The 18,726-nt window shown below is 41.5% G+C and overlaps 1 protein-coding gene across 1 annotated transcript in view; it reads right to left on the bottom strand.

Annotated features, from left to right (window-relative positions):
- Positions 1 to 289: 289 nt before the first annotated feature.
- The window catches only part of PRCP (prolylcarboxypeptidase), a 33,468-nt gene continuing 15,031 nt past the window's right edge, over positions 290 to 18,726 (bottom strand). Inside the window, exons 2-9 of the mRNA XM_071556122.1 lie at positions 16,515 to 16,652; positions 15,372 to 15,473; positions 14,869 to 15,050; positions 14,002 to 14,159; positions 13,226 to 13,398; positions 9,181 to 9,345; positions 7,350 to 7,537; positions 290 to 3,382 (exon numbers count right to left, since the gene is read on the bottom strand). Of these exons, the coding sequence (XP_071412223.1) occupies positions 3,178 to 3,382; positions 7,350 to 7,537; positions 9,181 to 9,345; positions 13,226 to 13,398; positions 14,002 to 14,159; positions 14,869 to 15,050; positions 15,372 to 15,473; positions 16,515 to 16,652 (1,311 nt within the window). The 3' untranslated portion in view covers positions 290 to 3,177. The remainder of the gene's footprint in view (positions 3,383 to 7,349; positions 7,538 to 9,180; positions 9,346 to 13,225; positions 13,399 to 14,001; positions 14,160 to 14,868; positions 15,051 to 15,371; positions 15,474 to 16,514; positions 16,653 to 18,726) is intronic.

Below are 18,726 nucleotides of genomic sequence, written 5' to 3' on the forward strand. Positions count from 1 at the left end.
TGGTCACCTACAGACAGCAACCAGCTCGTACACCTGCTCCTCATCTTGCAGCCAAACCTCTGAAGTGAAAAACTACCAAAGGAGTGCAGAGACTCACCATCTGTCATCCTCACTGCCATGTGTGCAAACTCCAGGATTTCCTTAACCAGTTTTCCTCCCACTCCAAGACAGTCAAGTGCAAACAAGACAATGTCACTTGCAAAACTCTGAATCTGCCAAAGGATAAAAATCCATGTCCTTGCAAAACAAAATCCAGTTCCAGAAACTCAACATTTCATTATTTTAATGCATTTTTGTTAACACAAGCTGCAGATCCATCAGTAAGATTCATACTTAGGGGAAAGCATTAATTATTTTTCCTTCTGCATTTTCCCTAGTGAATGGGAAACATACAGTTTAAAATTCCAATAAATTCTGACACACACCAAGGACTTAATAATGCTTAGATCAAGTATGGCCCATCATCATGTACCCAGAAAGATAAATCAACCATTTGCCATGGCCCAACTTGTGCTCATTTGTGTGAAACACAAAGGAAAGCCAATATTTAGCTGAAGTAGCCAAACCACAAAACAGTCCCTCAGTAGCGCTCAGAGATGTGTACCTGGATTTTAAGATGAAGTCTGAACGTTTGAGATAAATAAGACCTAAAGTTTCAACTACTCAGGTTGATGGGAAAAAAGTAAAAAGTAAGATCAATTAAAAATAACATAAAAACAAGTCACATAATTCATAATTTGGTACAAGCAGTAGGAACCTGATCCAAAGTGCACTTAAATCTGTCTCACAGACAGAAACTGAGTGGAATAGTAAGATTATTTTAAAAACCACAAATAAACAAAACCCCTCTGAATCCATTTTTTGTTTTAAACGTCATTAAGAGTTGAAAAACTGCATGTTGTTTTAAGTCTTATTGCTTATGAAAAGAATGAAAAGAGAAAGAAAAGAGAAATGAAATTTTAAATTACTTATGTTGCTTGAAATTAAAATGTGTTTTTCTCCAAACAACAAAGCAGCAGCTATTTCCTGAGACACTAAGTTCACTAACAGGGAGAGAGAAGACACAAGCTGATTAACAATAGAGAGTAGCTGTTAATTTGGGCTGTTTACAGTCCAGTGCTTGAGTATCACCATGTCTTTGTCCATACAATATGGAAATGCTTATCCCAAAATCTGCACTTGGAGAAGCACTCTGAGCAATCAATGGGAGCAGTTGGACCCAGTTCTTGCTTGCTCAGTTAAATCATTTCTGATGACCAAATTTATATTTACTCTTACAGGTTTCATTCCTTAGCTTGCAGTAAGCCAGGACCATACATCAATTAACACGTAAGAAGGTACAACAGTATTTCTAAAATCTTCACTGTAATCCACTTGATTAAAAAACCAAAAATTTTTATTTGATTAAAAAAAAAATCAAGGACATCATGTTATTATAAACTCCATGACTGAGAGACTCACGTATATTTACAGCAAAAACTGGAACTACTGGAAAAGTGATCACCAACAGCTTTCAGGCAAATCCTACACAGCTCTTTCTTCACCCCTGTGGTTTTTCTCTGGTCTTGTTCTCTACAGTCATTCTATGTAATTACCTTGCTCAAAAGCACAGAGGTTCAGATGCAAAGTCTGAACATAAACACCATATTTAACATAAGACAAGGAAAAAGATGTGGTATTGGAAAGAAGATACACAGGAGTGTTTGAAAAGATAAAAATGAAGTGTTGGCTTTGCTTTGTTCACAGTGGATGGGAGGAGACTGGAAACAGAAAAGGCCACCTGGTGTCTTAGGAAAATACTCAACTATCAGGCATATCATCAAAGCTGAGAAAACTTTTCAACAGAAATTGAATTTTAAGAGTCTGGGGACACGAAGCCCAGCCCGAATCTTTCTAAAATGGAGTTGTCCTTTAAACTGCAAAGAATCCTTTCTGAAGAAGGGCTGCAGTGTGAATGAAGCCAAAGCTGGAAAACGGGGGGACTGCCCCAGCCATTTATTAATGTCAAATATGCTGTCTCATGAATCAGGATAGTTTGTCTGGTTTGGAAGCCTTACAGAAAGCACAGTGCACCTGGCTTGGTGAGTTCAGCATCAGGCTTTAGGCTGATCCAAGGGGATAGCTGTATTCTGTGTTTTCAATAGTTTCTCCAGCAAACAATTTTTTTTAAAAAGGCTTTTATTGAAGAGCCATCAGCAAACAGATCATGCAGAATTTGAACAATACACAGAATGGGGGGGGAGGGAGGAACCCACACAAGGCACAGCCCCAATTATTTGTCACTTCATAAGATCCAGCCAGCACAAGTGTCACATTTGCTCTTCAAGAGAATAGCTTCAAAAGCTTCCTGATTTAAAAAAGCAAAGGGTTTGTGGGGGATACACACATACACACACACAAAATATACCCAGTTTTCTTTGGCAACCATCATCACAGTGACAGATATTTTAGAATCAGGACAAATAGCAAAGGAAGAAATAAAACCCTGATGCAGATTGTGCATGCTCAGCCAGCTATCAGCAGAGTCTGGGCCCAGCCCTGACCATTCAGCACAGCGCAGAATACAAAATCCACCCGATTAATAAGCCACAAGAAAACTAAGGAGAAAAAGGATTATATATTTCTTTCTTTCCCAGAACTGATTCCGAAGGGTAAGGGCTGTTTAGTTTCTTTATAAACAGCACAGCCAGCTTCCCCATGACTTCCCCACCTCTCCACTGAACAGTAAGATGTGATTTCTGTTCCCTCATTATCTCCACCAGCTGAGGATGTCTGAAATTCAACCCCACTGGAAGCAGTAGGAGTTTCAACAGCACTGCCATTTAATCCACTGTACATACCAGCAGTTGGAACAATCACTTGGTGCAGTGAGAAGCAAGTCATTAAGCCTAGAGCAGGAACCTGTTACTACATGGTAAAGTACAGGATTTGAGAAGAGTAGAAGAGGAAAGCAAGGCAGAGCAGACAGTTCAGTCCATGCACTTTGAAGTTTGCCATCCAAGAATCCTCTCCCATCCATCTGCTGCCTGCTTCTCTCATGGGCACAAGCAATGGGGAGCACTGCAATGCAGGTGAGGAAGCAGGAGAGAAATGCTCAAGTGACCACACTGTAAGGCCTAGCCCTACTCGCAGCAAAGCCAACAGAGGTATAATAGCCACAGTTGTTGCAGTACCACTTCAGTGACTGTGCCTGGCCTCTTCAATCCATTGCTTCATGTGGTAGATTTCCAAGGCTCGAGCTTGCTGTACAGATTTGGGGTCCAGAGGGTTACGGCTGCGTAGGTCCAGGTGATGGGCTCCCTCTGGGATCACAATTGCCACGAGGGAATTGGTGATGTTCTGGGTCACCCCACCTGCAGACCATGGGTCCAGGCCACCATTGCTGTCAGGAAAGAGTATTTCATTAGGGTGCATGTGCATGGCAGTCAGCAGAGAGGCTGCAGCTCACATCAACACATCCACCCCGACTTTCCACCAGTTTTGTGTATGTAGCAACAGAAATGGACCTCAGCCCTGTCTCAATGTCTTGTGCCCACCCCTCTGCTGAGAGAAGCCTTCTTGAGAGAGGTATGGAGCTATCAGCAGCTTAAGCTAGGCTACACTTCTCATTAATTATCTGCTAATTCAAATAACCTACAACTGCCAAAGCCTCTGCTGCCACCTGTAATTGTCATAAAAGGTTCGGGTTCCCCTGTACCAAGATATCTCCAAATTCCCAAATTAAAGCACTTTACTTTCCTTCTTCACAGTCTGCCATAAACAAATAACTTACAGGACCCTTGAGCTGAACTTTCTACCTTTCATTGTCTCAGCTGGGTGCCAAAGTGGTTCTGCAGAGAAATGCTTGGACAGTCCATTATTCCACTTATTTCTAAAAATAACCATATTAAAATGAAGCTTTTCTCTCTCAAAAACTGTCTAAACTGACTCTTTCTCTGTGACAGGACAATTTAATGCCATTTACTCCCACTCCTCCCTCACTCCAAATCATTTAAAAGGATTCTTCACACTACAGATATGGCTCCAAATAATAGTCCATGGATCAAGCCAATGGCTCAACTAGGGGGAGTCTTCCAGCTCTCATTCCTACTTTGGACTTGACCCAGTAATCCCTACTACATCTTATTTTCCTTTACTGCAATGGTCTTCCCACATACGGTCCATCTTTCTGCACAAGGAAAACAACATCCACATAACTAGTGGAACTATGCAAATCTAGATCTGTTCCTCACTTAAAACATTGGACCTCCCCACAAAAGGAGATGTCAGAGATGGGCTGTGGGATGCCAGGGTAAATTTCTAGATGGATCTAAGAAATTAAAACATCCTTAGATATTAAGAAATATGGAGCTAAAAAAAATCACAATGGCAGCACCAAAAAGTAACAAAAAATAATGACTAAAACAAGGGGGTTTTAGACATAACTAAGGGTGAAGACCTACTGGAGTCTGAACTAATACTCTACTTGTTTTACCACTGAAAAAGACCACAACTAAGTATCTCAAGCCTCTGTAGTTCTTTACTTTCAGTGATTCTCAATATATCTTAAGAGAAGCATTTTGTATCTGCAAAACAAAAAGCATAAAGAGCTGCCCAATACACCAAAAGGATTGGATTTAAAAGGTCACCTGAATCAGCAGAGCACCTTGGCAACAGGGGGATGAGTTGCTGAGAGACCCGTGATGTACATGAACTTGAAACTTTTGGTCCTAGCCATGTGGAAACTAATCATGCCACAGGGAAACAACACTGCCTCCGGCTTTTCTGCAAGCTGGCTGCGTTCTCAGTGTCTCCTGCCAAATGATGGCAGTAGAGGCACTGATGCAGTTTGGGAAGTGACACTGGCTGAGAGGAGTGGGGATGGAGGGCTCACCACAAAATCGTAACTTCTAAACAGTTTTTACAGAATAAGGTAATTCAGTACCAACCAGAATGTATTATTTATGTTTTAAAACTAAGCATGCCTGTAAATACTCAGTTTCCCATCGCAAGAGATAGGAATTTCCCAATGTAAACCAAAGAAGTAAAAGAAGAGAAAAAATGAAAAAGTCAGCCATTCCTTTCTAACAGTGGCCTGGCAAGTAGGACTCCAGAAAAAAAAACAAATGTAAAATATGGACATGATAGTCCTGTTTCCAATTAATATAATTCCTTGACAGCATATATAGGGGGTTCTGCCTGTCCTACAGCAACCCCTTTCCTATATTCTCTTCAGTCTCCTCAGCTCTCCAGCCTGCCCAGAACAAGAAGTTTTACACAATCTTAGTAGCACTGCCTGTGCATCCTTTTTTAACATGCCCACTCTCCAAAACTGCCATGTCTCCTTTTATTAACTTTTTTCTCTCACCTTTTCTCTTCAGTCAGGCATTGTTGTCCCTTCTCTTCTTTCCTACCATTCTGTTCTAACAATTCTCCCTTCTGCACAGAGGTACACTATCTCTCAAAACAGAGCCTTCACTTTCTACCTCTCCCCTGCCAGTGCAGAACCTGGTAGGTGGGTGCCCTAACTCTGAAGTTAGGATGATCCATCCAGACTGAAGTATATCCATTTGTTAGACTGTGCACACCAAATTTCATACTGTCTGATAGAAGCTGGGCTGATTTTGACTGCCATGGTATGCTGATGATGAGACTCCACAACTGCCACAGGCTCTCTGCCACCACATGCATGAACAGTGTTAAATGTCACTTTCCACTGCTGTGCAGCACTTCCACACCACGTACACAGCATGGTCCAGTAAGAGCAGTGAAAATTGATGGAAAAGAAAGGGAAAACTGTTCTGAAAATCCCCATTTCCTCAAACTAGTGTTAATGCAGATATGCTGCCCAGGACAGGCAAGTAACACCTGTGCACAGCCTATAGGAGTAAGCCTTCACACACCACATACCCCAAGGAAGGTACCAGAGCAGCAGTGGAGTTTCCTGCATTAATACCATACAGTGCCTCCAACACAGTGTGACTCTGCAGTGATGTACTGCTTGCAGAGGGAGAAGCAGCAACACTAGTTTAAGCATCCTGGCCAAATCCCACTGTGTCTGGATAAATCCACCCTACAGTGGTTCTCTTTAGATGGACTCTTTCCCTTCCTGTGCTACACTGTTATGTGAGTTGCCTGTCACTAGAAAGACAGTCCTTTTCACCCCACAGGGAGCCACATTCCCTGGTAAACATTGGGATATTTTTGTAAAGCACTCAGCAGTGTTTGAGGATAAAAGGCTCTTATATAAAATGTACGGTGTTGACAATGTATTTGTTTGAAGAGAAACATCCCAGCTTGAGATCCAAAAGCTTTGTGTGTACAGCACTACTTCTACATTCATTTGGTTGCTTTCAGGCTTTTCTCATTTTTAGCTCCTTCAGCTGGCATAAATTCTTAAACACTTATTTAGATTTGTTTGCTTGTCTATCACTTACAAAGAGGATTTCTACTTTACAGAGCTGTGAGGCCTTGGAAATAAGCAAGACTCTGCAGAAATTAAGTTAAATCAACAAATATTTTTATTAAAAAAGTTTTCAAAAAAGGGTGGAATTCTTACTCCAAAGCAAATATCTTGCTAGGACAGAAACAGCAAGAGGCATACAAGAGGAAAGCAACAGGCCTTTGGAGCCAAACAGACCAATGCCAACAGTTTCAATCCAGAAAATAATCCCCATTTCAAGTGAGAACTTCATACTTTTAAAATGCACACCTATCTACCAAGTACAAAAGACTAATTCTGATCTTGGTTTATAGAAGTGGCAGGGTGTTTTATGGGAAGGCTGTGCACAATTTTTTAACCAGAGCACAGAGGGATATATATCCAGGAGCTTCCTACAGTGTGTAATTAGTACAGGAAGTCAGGACTCCTGAAGCAAAAGCCTCAGTGGGTGTATTAACACCTCCCCACTGCATAAGAACCTGATGAACAGAGAGCACTGAGCTGCAGAACTACATGAAACGCCCTTTAAAGATAGCAGAGTTTAATCTTAAAAAAAAGGAAACTGAAGGCTGAATACAGCAAGTAGCAAGCCCTGGTTTATTTGCACTAGACTGAAACGTTTCACTTTTTGCCAACATACAAAGGTGTTTCAGAACAAACTTTTGTTGTATTAGCAGTATGCCTTACTAAAACTGGAAACATCTTTGTATTTGGACCTTACACAAGTTTGTTGAAACTTGCCTAAATACCACTTAAAAAAAGGGCTATTGGCAGTAATAGAAACCCCCCACATTACTTCCAAAGCATACCCACCATTTATTCAGCTGGAACGCTCTAGACAGATTCTTTTGCTAGTTAGGGTAGGCACACTGTACTGATTACCCAAACTGGTGGAAGACTCCACACATTAATCTGCAACAGGGCTCACCTGAAGATGATGTTGCTGTGTGAACGGATGTTTTTTCCTCCATGCCTAGAAAGAATCCAAGAGGGACGAGGCCTCACTCCCCACATCCTGTAACACTCTTCCGAAAACGCATCTAAGTCCCATTTCTCAGGTTCAAACATGTCATGGACACCATCTGTGCAAAAGGGCATCACCATCTCAGTGCAAGCCTGAAATAAAGGGCAGGTAATAAGAGGTATTTCCAGCAGACTGTCCAATTGCTGTTACTGCAGTATTTAAAAAAGAAAGCTGAAACAGCTTTTGATCAGTAATTACTATCAGTTCAGAGAGTTGTAGAGAGCGTTAAGGTCTCTGCTCAGCCTCCTCCTCTCCAGACCAAGTGCCCCCAGCTCCCTCAGCTGCCCCTCACAAGACTTGTGCTCCAGAACCTTCACTGGCTCTGTTGCCCTTCTCTGGACACACTCCAGCACCAAAATGTTCTTGAAGTGAGGGACCCAAAACTGAACACAGGATTTGAGGTGTGGCCTCACCATTGCCAAGTACAGGGGAACAATCACTGCCCTGGTCCTGCTGCCCACACTATTGCTGACACAAGCCAGGATGCCATTGCCCTTCTTGGCCACCTGGGCACGCTGCTGGCTCATGTTCACCTGCTGCTGATCAGCACCCCCAGGTCCTTTCCCAGCAGGCAGCTTTCCAGCCACTCTGTCCCCAGCCTGTAGTGCTGCCTGGGGTTGTTGTGATTCAAGTGCAGGACCTGACACTTGGCCTTGTTGAACCCCATGCAGCTGACTGCTCTACAGTTTTCCAGTCTATACAAAGATACAGCTGTGGCAGGAGGGCCCACCCTGATAAGACCTAAAATCCAATCAGAGAATGCAAACAATGCAAGCCATCATGCAAGTTCAACTGCTGGCACCAGGGTGCTGTCTTGGTGTTGAATTATGCTAAAACCAACCTGGCTCACCAGACTTCAGAAACACACGCTGCTTTTGGAAGCAGGATTTGACAGATAAATTAGTTTGCTGACCTGTAAATCTGTGACTACCAGTCAATCCCTTTAAAGTATAAAAGTCCAGTCTCCTTTCAGACAGTCGGGTTCCTCTAACATAACCCTTCTTGAGGTGTATGTCTGGAGATTCCTCCCCTGAGTGGGGACACCCTCCAAGGATATTCAGTCAAGGCTGAGCGAAAAGAGATGTCCCCACAAACACTGGCCTGGGTGAGTTACAACAAACCTTTACTTACCAATTATTTCTTTTTGCTAGCCTTAATACAATTGCTTCAATAATTGCTTCAATATAGTGCACTATTCTATCTTATACTACTAGTAATTTTAGCTTTTAAATTGTGTAGTAAATAATTCCAATTAAGATTTTTTGTCTGATCATTTTTAATAATAAGTGATTCATTTTGTACAATATTGTCATTTTGCCAATCATTAAAACCTGCGGGACAAAAGGGGTTCAATCACACCTCTGTAATTCCCTAAATTTAAACGGCTGACATAATCCAAGGCTAAGACCGGATTCATCTGGACATGTGTTCCTCTCTGAGGAGTTTAGAAAGCAAGGGAATCCTTTCTGCACTTTGTGACTCAGTGGCAGGGCTTTTAAAATAAATTTTGTTTAAGCTTTTCACTCCCACCCACAACAAGAACCTAAAACTCCTGGGAAAGCTTCTTCTCTTTTCTGCCTTGCTCTCCCCACTACAGTCATACTTGTTTTGTGACTACATTTGTCATCAGTACATCTGGCACAATATGTTGACAGCTAAACGCCTTGACAACTCTCATCCCCTCTAACGTAGAAAACTACTCCAAGTTGCAATTCAGAAAGGCTACTGTGCATACCTGATAGTACCAACCCATGTGGCCCAGACTCTTTGTTGCAGTCTCAGACACATCAAAGCATGAGGCTTCTCCTGTATAATTGTAATATACATTTACTGCCTGGAAAACATTCTGTAGCAACAATTTGTCAGAGAGATTGGGATCCTTCAAGAACTTGCAGACTTCCTGCAACAAAAAGAGAAGGGGACATCTAAATCTATAGGAATTAAATATTAATACATTATACCTGATAGGACATTAATTTGTCTTCCAAATATAGTCAGATCACTTCCAGAAAGTATCTTTATATGTGATGATATATCCTGAGCATTACCACAAAAAAGCAGTATTTCATTTGTGTAGTGTAGGCTCCTATGAGGAACCTGAAACTTTATATTTCCTGATTAAAAAATTAGAAAAAACCCCCACTAGTGCCTTAATATTTAATGTACCAAATTTTTCAATCCGTTTCCCATACTTTAAAATAGACTATATTTAATAAATAGTATTTAGCTCCTCTGTAAGGAAAGATAACACATACAAATGTATATCAAAGAAGTTCTAGGTATAGATTGAGGTTCCCTGCAGTTTGATGTAGGCAGCTCACAACAGAGAACAGATTAAGAAACATACACACATATCCAGCTACTCTAACACAGAGAATCATTAAAGTTGGAAAAGACATCCAAGATCATCTAGTCCACATTTTTCCCACTTTGTCACCCTCAGTCATATTAGAGCTTCTGTTTCAGATAAAAACAGTACCTGAACAGCTTAAATAACTCAGATTTCATACATTAATAGTTCAGACGAGTAGTAGCTGTTGCTGCCCCTAATCAGGTAGATCTGAAGGACCACCTTACAAGTTTCATTTTCACCTTAAAAGGACATGTTTCCAGCCTCAACCAATTGGAGTCAGACCACTGTACCTAGGGCGGGGTCACTTAAGGTGATATATACCTGTGTTTTTGAATAAACTTTGGACTTGCTTGAACATCATATTGGTGTGTGCAGTCTCAGTAGAGCCTGGTCTGCAACATTTGGTGGACCTTGACGTGATTTGAGGACATGGAAGCCACCTGCAGACCTGCCTAGAACCTTAGGGAGTGGCCCCCGAGAGCTGCTGTGCCCCAGTTTTTTGGGTGCTTTGTGGAGAAGCCTCCGAGAGCTTCTGTCTCCCGTAAACTTGGGAGTTTGTTGTAGTGGCCTAGAGAGCTGCTGGAAGAACGTGGACTGAAGGAACCATGACCTTCAAACCGGTGAGGTAAAGAAACATGGGAAATTCCAAGTCGACTAAAACGAAGTTATTGCTTGATAAATTTGAAAAACTAGCTCATGTTACAAAAACAAACATTGAAAGACAAGAATTACAGGAATTTTTGGACTGGTGCTTCCGTCGGGGGCACTTAGCCGATGCCAATTCCACGTTTTCCATAGACTTATGCGACAACATTGCGGCAGATTTGTGGAATTTAGCGCAAACTGCACCCGAGGAATTTTTGCCGCTTATTCCGTCATATACAGCTATGAGAAAGATGCTCCTTCAAGTGGAGCGAGCCCAAGAAAACCTCGAGCTACTGGCAAGAAAGGAAAAAAGCCTGCTTCTGCAGAGCAGCTTTTCCCCTAAGCATCCTTCTGCACCACCGTGGGCACTGCTGCCCGCGGAAACGCCACCGCGGTACCCCTCTCCGCCTGTGCTGTCCGTCAGACCCCCGTTGCCGTTCCCTTCAGCATCGCCGCCGCCCTATCCACAAGAGCGGAGCCTGGAGACAAGCCGCGGAGCCAGCGCTGTGCCGTTCCCGTACCCACACGTGGCACCGCACGCTCCTGCTCCGGAAAACCCAACGGAATCACAGCAACCATGGAATCAAGGCTTTTCCACGCTGTTCGTCGCTGCAAAAAGCACAGACGTCCAACAGTACAAAGAATTCGTCTTTGCACCGCCTTATAACTACCAAGAAACAGCCTATTCACAACAAATGAGCCCAGAGCCCACCTTTTACCTGCCTGTACCACCAGCTGCCGCTGTAGGAGTGGCCGGACCTCAGCAGCAACCCTGGAACCCCACGAGAAACGCCGCAGAAAATATCCAGCCATTCCAAACCGTGAGTGACTTTTATTTATATCCTGAATCCGAGAAAACGCCATGGGGGCTAAGATTTTCAGTGGTCTGTGGGGTGACAACTGCACAGAAAGGACCACAACCTCACATGTGAGAGAAGAGTTTCTTGTTTTGCACTAGTTGTAAGTTTGCAAATTCCAAACATACATGTCTTAGTCATGTATTGGTTTGTGTTAGTTTACAAAGGTTACTGTACCTCCTTCCAAAGGTCTATTTTGAAAAGAGAGGGGGAGGTAGGGATGCGTAACCTGCAAAATACCCTGTTAAGTCTTGTATTAGCAAAATCTAAAATCTTCAAAATGTTTTTTCTCAATTTTCAAAATTTTCAGCCTTTCTGTTCAAGTTGCAATATGCATGAGTCTGGGTAGTATCCTGATGCTAACAATTTCCCCGTTGGATAAGTTAGCTAAGGAGTTAAGATTTAAAATTACAGTGTTATTATATGTATTATGTTTGCATTTTTGCTTTGTTCTTTGAAACAAAAGGGGGAGATGTTGCTGCCCCTAATCAGGTAGATCTGAAGGACCACCTTACAAGTTTCATTTTCACCTTAAAAGGACATGTTTCCAGCCTCAACCAATTGGAGTCAGACCGCTGTACCTGGGGCGGGGTCACTTAAGGTGATATATAACTGTGTTTTTGAATAAACTTTGGACTTGCTTGAACATCATATTGGTGTGTGCAGTCTCACTAGAGCCTGGTCTGCAACAAGTAGCCTTTTCTATTTTAGGTTTTATACCTCAGTCAAACAGACATAACATAGACAGCAGTGGAGGTGAGCATGTTTCTCAGGTTCTGTCAGGCTGATAACAAAGCAAAACTAATTTTCAAGGTGTTTATACTGCCCGTCACAGACAGTCACATGGACAGATGAATGTCCCTCTCTCCTCCATTACGCAGGTCTACACAAAGGAAAAATTGTTTTATAATTAACTGCTGCTTAGTAGCCTAAAATGTATGTATGGCCAGACTTCGGAAACACAGATTTGGGCAGGGCTCTCCCCACGTGCCCTTCCAGCCTGCGCAGGGGATTTTTTAGGTGAGGCACAGTGTGCGCAGAACTGGCCCCACTGTTTAACTCCTAAGGGTCCATTTGCCATGGCCAAGCGAGCTTGGACAGTGACAGGGAAGTCCTCAGGACTGTCACAGCACTCTGTACTAACCGGGGCTGGCCCTGCTGAGCATCCGAGATCTCATGGGATGGGATGGCAGGGAGGCATTGAACTGCCAGGGGACGGTCCCCACTGAGACTGGAACTCAGGTCCTTGGGATTCAGAGTCCAGAGTGCTCTCCGTTACACCACTAGACCGCCCTAGTAGCCTAAAATACTAATGTCTTATCTGCCTTGCCTGCCTTACATAGTAACCCGAAGTCCTCAAAGGAAATTCAGACAGGGTCTTAAAAGAACAAAAACACTCCAAAAAACCCGGAATTTTGGAGAAAGCACTGCGGATAAACATAATGGCACAAGTGAAGGTTTAGAAGTGTGAAAAGAGGTTCTGCTTTGAGAAGTGATCCTGTAAGGAATGCATTTGTGGATATCCACATTTTCTCTCTCACTCGTTTTCTCACATTAAAAAGGACATAGGCCCAAAACTCTCCCTTCAGTTGCAAGCTCCATCAGCTAAGTCTGGCATCAGAATGTCCAATTGCATGTGCTTTTTGTGCAGCACCTCTGCTACTCAAGAACAGCTCTGCAGGACAGATGAGGTTTTTCAGTCACCCCTGGCTCTTCTGGGCTCTTGATACAACCTATTAGTTCTACAAGTGGCATTTAGTCAACACACCAGTTCACGCCCAAGAAGATGTTACCCTGGTTGTCTTTTCTCAGCCATGTTGGTTCTACAGAGCCAAAAAAATAAAGGAAAAGGTGCAAGCTAGGAGAGAAAGAGAGAATCAGTTAAACCAAATGGTCAACTCCACAAGATACTGGTTCTGAATTACCTGTATAGGCCAAGCTGGCAGAGGCTGCAAGAAGTCAGCTTTATAGGGATAATCCACCATAGCCAAGTTTACCCATGTTTCAGTCAGCCAATTTTTCAATACAGCTGCATCCTCAGGACTTTTTAATGGGCTGCACAAATGAAATGTGCTGGAAAGCCACTGCAAACCTGCATCTTTAATAAAAATAAATAGGTAAAATAATGGTACAATACACTAAATGTTAACACATAGGTCATTTGCGTTGCTGCTAAAAAATATTTTCACTTAACATAACTAATTTACTGAATTTATTCCACACATATACAAGCACAGCAGATCAAATTTTAGTCAGCACCTCACTACAACCAGGTAGTTGTAGACTCACAGAATCACTTAGGTTGGGAAAGATCCTCAAGATCTTCAAGTCCAACTGAGTCCCTATCACTGAATCCACAAGGACTGCAGTAATTTTCTTCACCTAAGTGCCTCATTTTGTAAACAAACTTTTTTTAATATATAGTAATGATTATCTGGCCTACTTTGTCAGAAAGAAATACAAAGCCTTGAGGTTCTGATCTGAAGTCTGGTTTTGTCTGCCCTTAGCGATGTTGGACCTGGGTTCCGCATCCCACCAGGATTCTGAAAGAACCTTGTGTTACAACAAAACAAGCATGTAAAAAAGTACTGCTAAGTTCATTTGGCATTTTTCAGTACCAGGAATATAGTTTCAAAAACCCCAATACATACACAGGTGAAAGTCGTAACATAACCCTGAAGAAGTATTGGCGAGGTCCTACCTGTTGAGGAAAGGCGGTTAATAGCATTCCAGGAATTCCGGATGCTTTCTGAGCAGCCTGTCCCACTCTTTTGGAAATCATTGGTCACTATGCTGTAAAAGGTGCCACATGGAACCAAATCACCAAACTGCCAGATTGGGGCGGAGGCTGCCAGGGCACTGCAAGAGGACATAAAAAAATCCTGAACCTCTGCAAAGTGAACTTCCAACCTCTGGTCAATACCCTCCCCTAAGTGGCATTTACAGTTCAGCTTGCACACTGCACTCTAGGTGAACCATAATTTGCAAAACTATTCCATAGGTCTGTATGCAGAGGCTGCTGAAGGATATGTCTTGGACACTAGTACATAGATATCAGTAAGCACATGAAGTAGAAATTCAGACATTAATCCTTGAATGTTTTTCATTCTCATCTAGCCACCAGGCCTTTCTCACTAGGCATAGTGTGAACTCAAATGAAGAGAGCCCCTGTCCACAAAAATAAACTGTCTAGCAGACAAAGGTAGGGGAATTACTGTTCTTGTTTGCAAGAGAGTAACTATGGTATTGAAGAGATTAAAGACCTGCCTAAAGTCATAAGGAGGCCTGGAGATGCTAAAAAAATGAGGTGCCAAGTCCCTGTTCACATGCTGTTTTCACAAATCTAACAGATAGCTCTGACAATACGCACCATCCAGTATCTGCTGACCTGCAGTTGCCTTTATGAGGCAAACAGTGGCTCTTCCCAAATTCAAAGTAACTTGATTTCTTCTCCCAATAGTGAAAAACTCAAGCCAGCTTAAATCATGGTGCTTCTCCCAGAGCTGTATTATTTATAGCATGGAAGTAACAAATGCCCACTCTGTTTAAGCGGGATGAGTACACTCACCCAGCTACTATATGGGGATATTTCATCCTAAACCAGGCTGCAAGCATTCCTCCATAAGATCCTCCTATAGCTATGACTGGACTGTAACGGGCTCCTGCAATGGTCGCCTTTAAATACTCAATTAGGACTGCAAAGTCTGCCAGAGCTTGTTCTGATGTCAGGTAATTCAGATGCTTGGAATCCTGAGAGAAAGAAAGAAGGTTATATACAGCACAAGTGATTTCTAGCAGCAGTCTTTCTATTCCCCAGAGCAGCTGCAGAGGTCTAAATCTGTGCCTGATAACAAACAAAATATTCTTTGCAGGTGTCCCTTGAATTGCTAAAGAAATCTCAGATTTTTTTTTAATTGTAGAAATTATAGTTACAAAAATAGGATAGTTGTGTTCTTCCAGCACATTTACATCTTACTCAAGTTAACACTCATTGCCCTGGCAAAAATTACAATATGCAGAATTATGTTTGTATAGAACACATTTGTAAGGAAGACAAAAGATGACACTTACACTGAAAGACTCACTCCCAAAGGGCAAAGATTCTCCATAATATCTATGTTCAGCAAATACCAACATAGCATTAAGTTCTTCAGCCACATCCCACATAAAACCCTGGTTAGGGGAAAACAGACATTGAAAAGAATTGATTCAGCTTGTTTAAAGGTCTCTACTTTCAGTCTAGAGTATTACAACTCTATGTCTTTGATTAGAAAGACATCACTATCAAAATACCACTAGAAAGACAGACCACAGTTTTAAAGTATCACTGAAGTAACAAAACACACAAGACAGGTAACCACCCAGAGAAGGTGACACAGAGAAAAAAGTGTTATATTTTAATGCTGCAAAATATTAAGCAGCATTGTTTTGTACACACAAGCAATCCTGACAGAACTCATATGGTATGAGCTTAATCCACAGGAAATAAAAAAGTCTACAGGAAAAAAGCCTGCATTTGAGTTAGAACTACATTACAGAAAACATAAAACTTGTTTGGCAATAAGTAATAATCTAGAGCATTGCAATATACTTTTTTTCAATTAATGAGTAAGTATAGCTTGTTGTTACTTGTTGATAAGCTGTTACTACCAGACAGAGACTGCCTACTGACAAGCACAAAGTATGTAAAGCAGTCCTTGGTTGCTTTGGGCTCAGTACATACAATAACCTGTTGTGTTACTGGACTTTGTATTGAAATGGCCGAAAAATACCCACACACTCCATCCTGCATTTGTATCAGTCAGGGAAGTAAAAACTTCCACAGGTATTACAGAGAACAAGAATCATCTAGCTTGGATTTCCAGCCCCCTTCATTTCACTTCACATTTTTCTAAACAGTGAAAAAACAACATAAGCATCAAACCCTCCTATTTTACTTGGGGGATCTTAAGTATTAAGATAAGTTTAATTTGTTCCAAAATTCTGAATTCTTAGCTCAAGGCACCTTATGGTGTTTCCTTTAGAAATTTTCTTCACTACTCTAAGAAGTTAATACAAATGCATCCCTCTGATTTCTTTGGGATTCAAGTAACACACTGAACTCCCTTTAAACTTTTTCTATGCTCTTGTTCTGCTTCCTCTCCTTCCTATAACAACAATAACAATCATTACTGGAAAGAAGGACCACAATTCAAGAATTTATTTTCTACATACTGTATTGTTGCAGAACCACGTGATGTCTCCTTCATTGCCTGTATAGAATAGTATTGGGCCATTGTCCTTCCAGTGCTGATCTGCTATTAGATACCGCTGCTGGAATGTAAGATTTTCATCAAATCCAAAGTGATCAATCTGTAAGAACAAGGAACAACAGGTTCAGAAATCTAGAAAAGTTTTACTACTATTAAAAAATATGCCATTGAATTAATTTATATTCCTTATATATCAACATTCTTCTGCTTAATGAAGAAAGCCAAAATTACAGGTGTATACACTGAAGGAAAAATGCTATTTTCAGCTACTAATAAAAATTAGTGCCCTTTTTATAGTAGCATACTTACCATGAGATATTCTAATATATTCAGGAAGACAAACAAATCTACTGAGATGTCACAAAGCATCTTGTGCAATAAAGCTGTATCAACAAATAAAGAGAGTCTTCGCACAATGTTTCGAATTTTAGGAAAACCTACCAGCCCAGTCTTGTTATTTTAAAAAAAAATCCAAACAAAAAAGCCTCCAAACACCTACAAAACCCCCCTCACACCACTAAAGAAGCCAACAACCCACAACCAACTAAAATCCCACCTCTTCCTTCTCTCCTCCCTTTGGATAATTTTGTTCTCCTTAAGACTGAAATTTAAACAGATTCTTATTAGAAAGTGAGTTTTGGTTGGGGTTTTTTTGTTTGTTTGTTTGGGGGGTTTTATTTGTTTCAGTTTTCTTAATCTTGGAAAATAGTAGTTCTCTGCAGTTCTTGTGCTACTGGCAGATTTTCCAGCAGTTTTGTGAAACTTCTCCTTTTCTCACTGCAATTTTCACTAGTCCCTATAACTCCCCCAATTCTTTTCACTGCCCTACAAATATTGCAGGCCTATACATCATACCCCTTAACCACACCCCACAGTGTTAGTTTTACTCCCTCATTAGAAATTCAATTCTTAACATCAGTTTTTCAACTTTTACTCATACTGCTTTGTATCCACTATCCACCCCAAGCATTCATCCATACATTTCTTTTACAAGGCAACTCCCTGCATGGGTATAATCTTATTTTGGATTTTACTAAAAAATAGTAAAAAAATCAAACCAAACCACAGAACTACTCCAGAAGACCTATGCTACTTAATCACCATGTATTCACAGGTCATCACTGCTTTTATTCATCACCTAAAGATGACCTGTAGCTTCCCAGTTCTGACTTCTATCAGCACACACCTTCACCTTTATCCATAGTTCTTGCCAGCAGTAATAGCCTGACATCTGCTGGCTTGAAGATCTCTGCTCACCCATCCAGCTGCCTTTACACACACAGCTCTGCCAAACCTCTCAGATGCTCTAGGAACCAACCTTTCACATTCCCTGTATTGGGAACATCTGCAAGGTAATGTTGAAAAGCAGCAAATCACACTTGCTGCTTTGTAGTGACCAACCTCCTAGGCAGATTCCTCCAGGCAGCTCAGGAAAGCCTAACTCTTGACCTGCAGGATCCAGCCACTCCACACGATGCACTTGTATTTGCTTTGGGTCAGAGAGACCACATATAGAGAGATTTATATAATATACAATATGTATATAACTTATATAATATGCAATCTGCTGAATTTTTTTTCCAAACTCTTCCAAAGCTTACTCCCTTTTGGCCTGAAGTGGAAAGACGTGCTGCAGCTCAATGCCAGAACAGCAGGAGCAGCTGGAGGTCTGTGCATGGTCTGAACAGACATTAAGAGACAAGGTCTTTGCCCTCAGTAAGTACCTTCAGTGACTGTTTCCAGACCCAAGTGAAACTAATTTATGCATATTCTACAGTTTTCCTCAACAGGACCACTTACTCTTGCTCATAAGTACATGGTGATGTTATCATGCCCGTTTTTAAGGGCTCTTTCACTAAACTCCAAGTGCTGACAACATATAACATGCTTGTTTCACACTGACAACTCACCTGCTCCTTTTTCATTTGCACAGTTATTATTGTTAGTTTCACTTTCTGTATTAAGCATAATCAAGAGTGATTAGGTGGAGAAAGGCAGAACAAGGTCAGCAAATGAAAAAAAACTTTGGTCAAGACCTTGGGACAATTAAAAAACATGGATCAGTAAAGGCACATCTAAGAAGTCAAAGTGTAGTTTAATAACTCCAACACCATGAGAAACTGCAACTAATACATATTTTGTCCCAGGTCTGTTTGTAAAGGGGAGAAGTAGCT

Source organism: Pithys albifrons, chromosome 1 (genome assembly GCF_047495875.1).
Source record: "Pithys albifrons albifrons isolate INPA30051 chromosome 1, PitAlb_v1, whole genome shotgun sequence".
NCBI lineage: Eukaryota > Metazoa > Chordata > Aves > Passeriformes > Thamnophilidae > Pithys > Pithys albifrons.